At 67.3% G+C, this 756-nt stretch overlaps 1 protein-coding gene across 1 annotated transcript in view; it reads left to right on the top strand.

Annotated features, from left to right (window-relative positions):
- The first annotated feature begins 71 nt into the window (after positions 1 to 71).
- The window catches only part of FOXL2 (forkhead box L2), an 8898-nt gene continuing 8213 nt past the window's right edge, over positions 72 to 756 (top strand). Inside the window, exon 1 of the mRNA XM_009273360.1 lies at positions 72 to 753. Coding sequence (XP_009271635.1) covers positions 73 to 753 — 681 coding nt within the window. The 5' untranslated portion in view covers position 72. The remainder of the gene's footprint in view (positions 754 to 756) is intronic.

Raw genomic sequence — 756 nt, 5'->3', positions numbered from 1 at the left:
CCGGGCAGCGCTCCGCACCGCGCGGTGCTGCGCTGCGCGCCCCGGGCGGCGGGGCGGCGGACGCGGGGCACCATGATGAGCAGCTACCCGGACGGCGAGGAGGACACGGTGGCGCTGCTGGCTCATGACACCAGCGGCAGCAAGGAGCCGGAGCGGGGCAAGGAGGACCTGAGCGCCGACAAGGGCCCCGAGAAGCCGGACCCCTCGCAGAAGCCCCCCTACTCCTACGTGGCCCTGATCGCCATGGCCATCCGGGAGAGCGCGGAGAAGAGGCTCACGCTGTCCGGGATCTACCAGTACATCATCAGCAAGTTCCCTTTCTACGAGAAGAACAAGAAGGGCTGGCAGAACAGCATCCGCCACAACCTCAGCCTCAACGAGTGCTTCATCAAGGTGCCCCGGGAGGGCGGCGGCGAGCGCAAGGGCAACTACTGGACCCTGGACCCGGCCTGCGAGGACATGTTTGAGAAGGGCAACTACCGCAGGAGACGGAGGATGAAGCGGCCCTTCCGGCCGCCCCCGACCCACTTCCAGCCCTGCAAGACCCTCTTCAGCCCCGACAGCTACGGCTACCTCTCCCCGCCCAAGTACTTGCAGTCCACCTTCATGAACAACTCGTGGCCGCTGGCGCAGCCCCCCGCGCCCATGCCCTACACCTCCTGCCAGATGTCTGGCGGGAACGTCAGCCCCGTCAATGTGAAAGGACTCTCGGGCCCGGCGTCCTACAGCCCCTACTCGCGGGTGCAGAGCATGGCG

Source organism: Aptenodytes forsteri, unplaced genomic scaffold, assembly GCF_000699145.1.
Source record: "Aptenodytes forsteri isolate BGI_AS27 unplaced genomic scaffold, ASM69914v1 Scaffold382, whole genome shotgun sequence".
NCBI lineage: Eukaryota > Metazoa > Chordata > Aves > Sphenisciformes > Spheniscidae > Aptenodytes > Aptenodytes forsteri.
The sequence above is the reverse complement of the archived record's forward strand: the minus strand, read 5'-3'. Positions and strand labels throughout refer to the sequence as shown.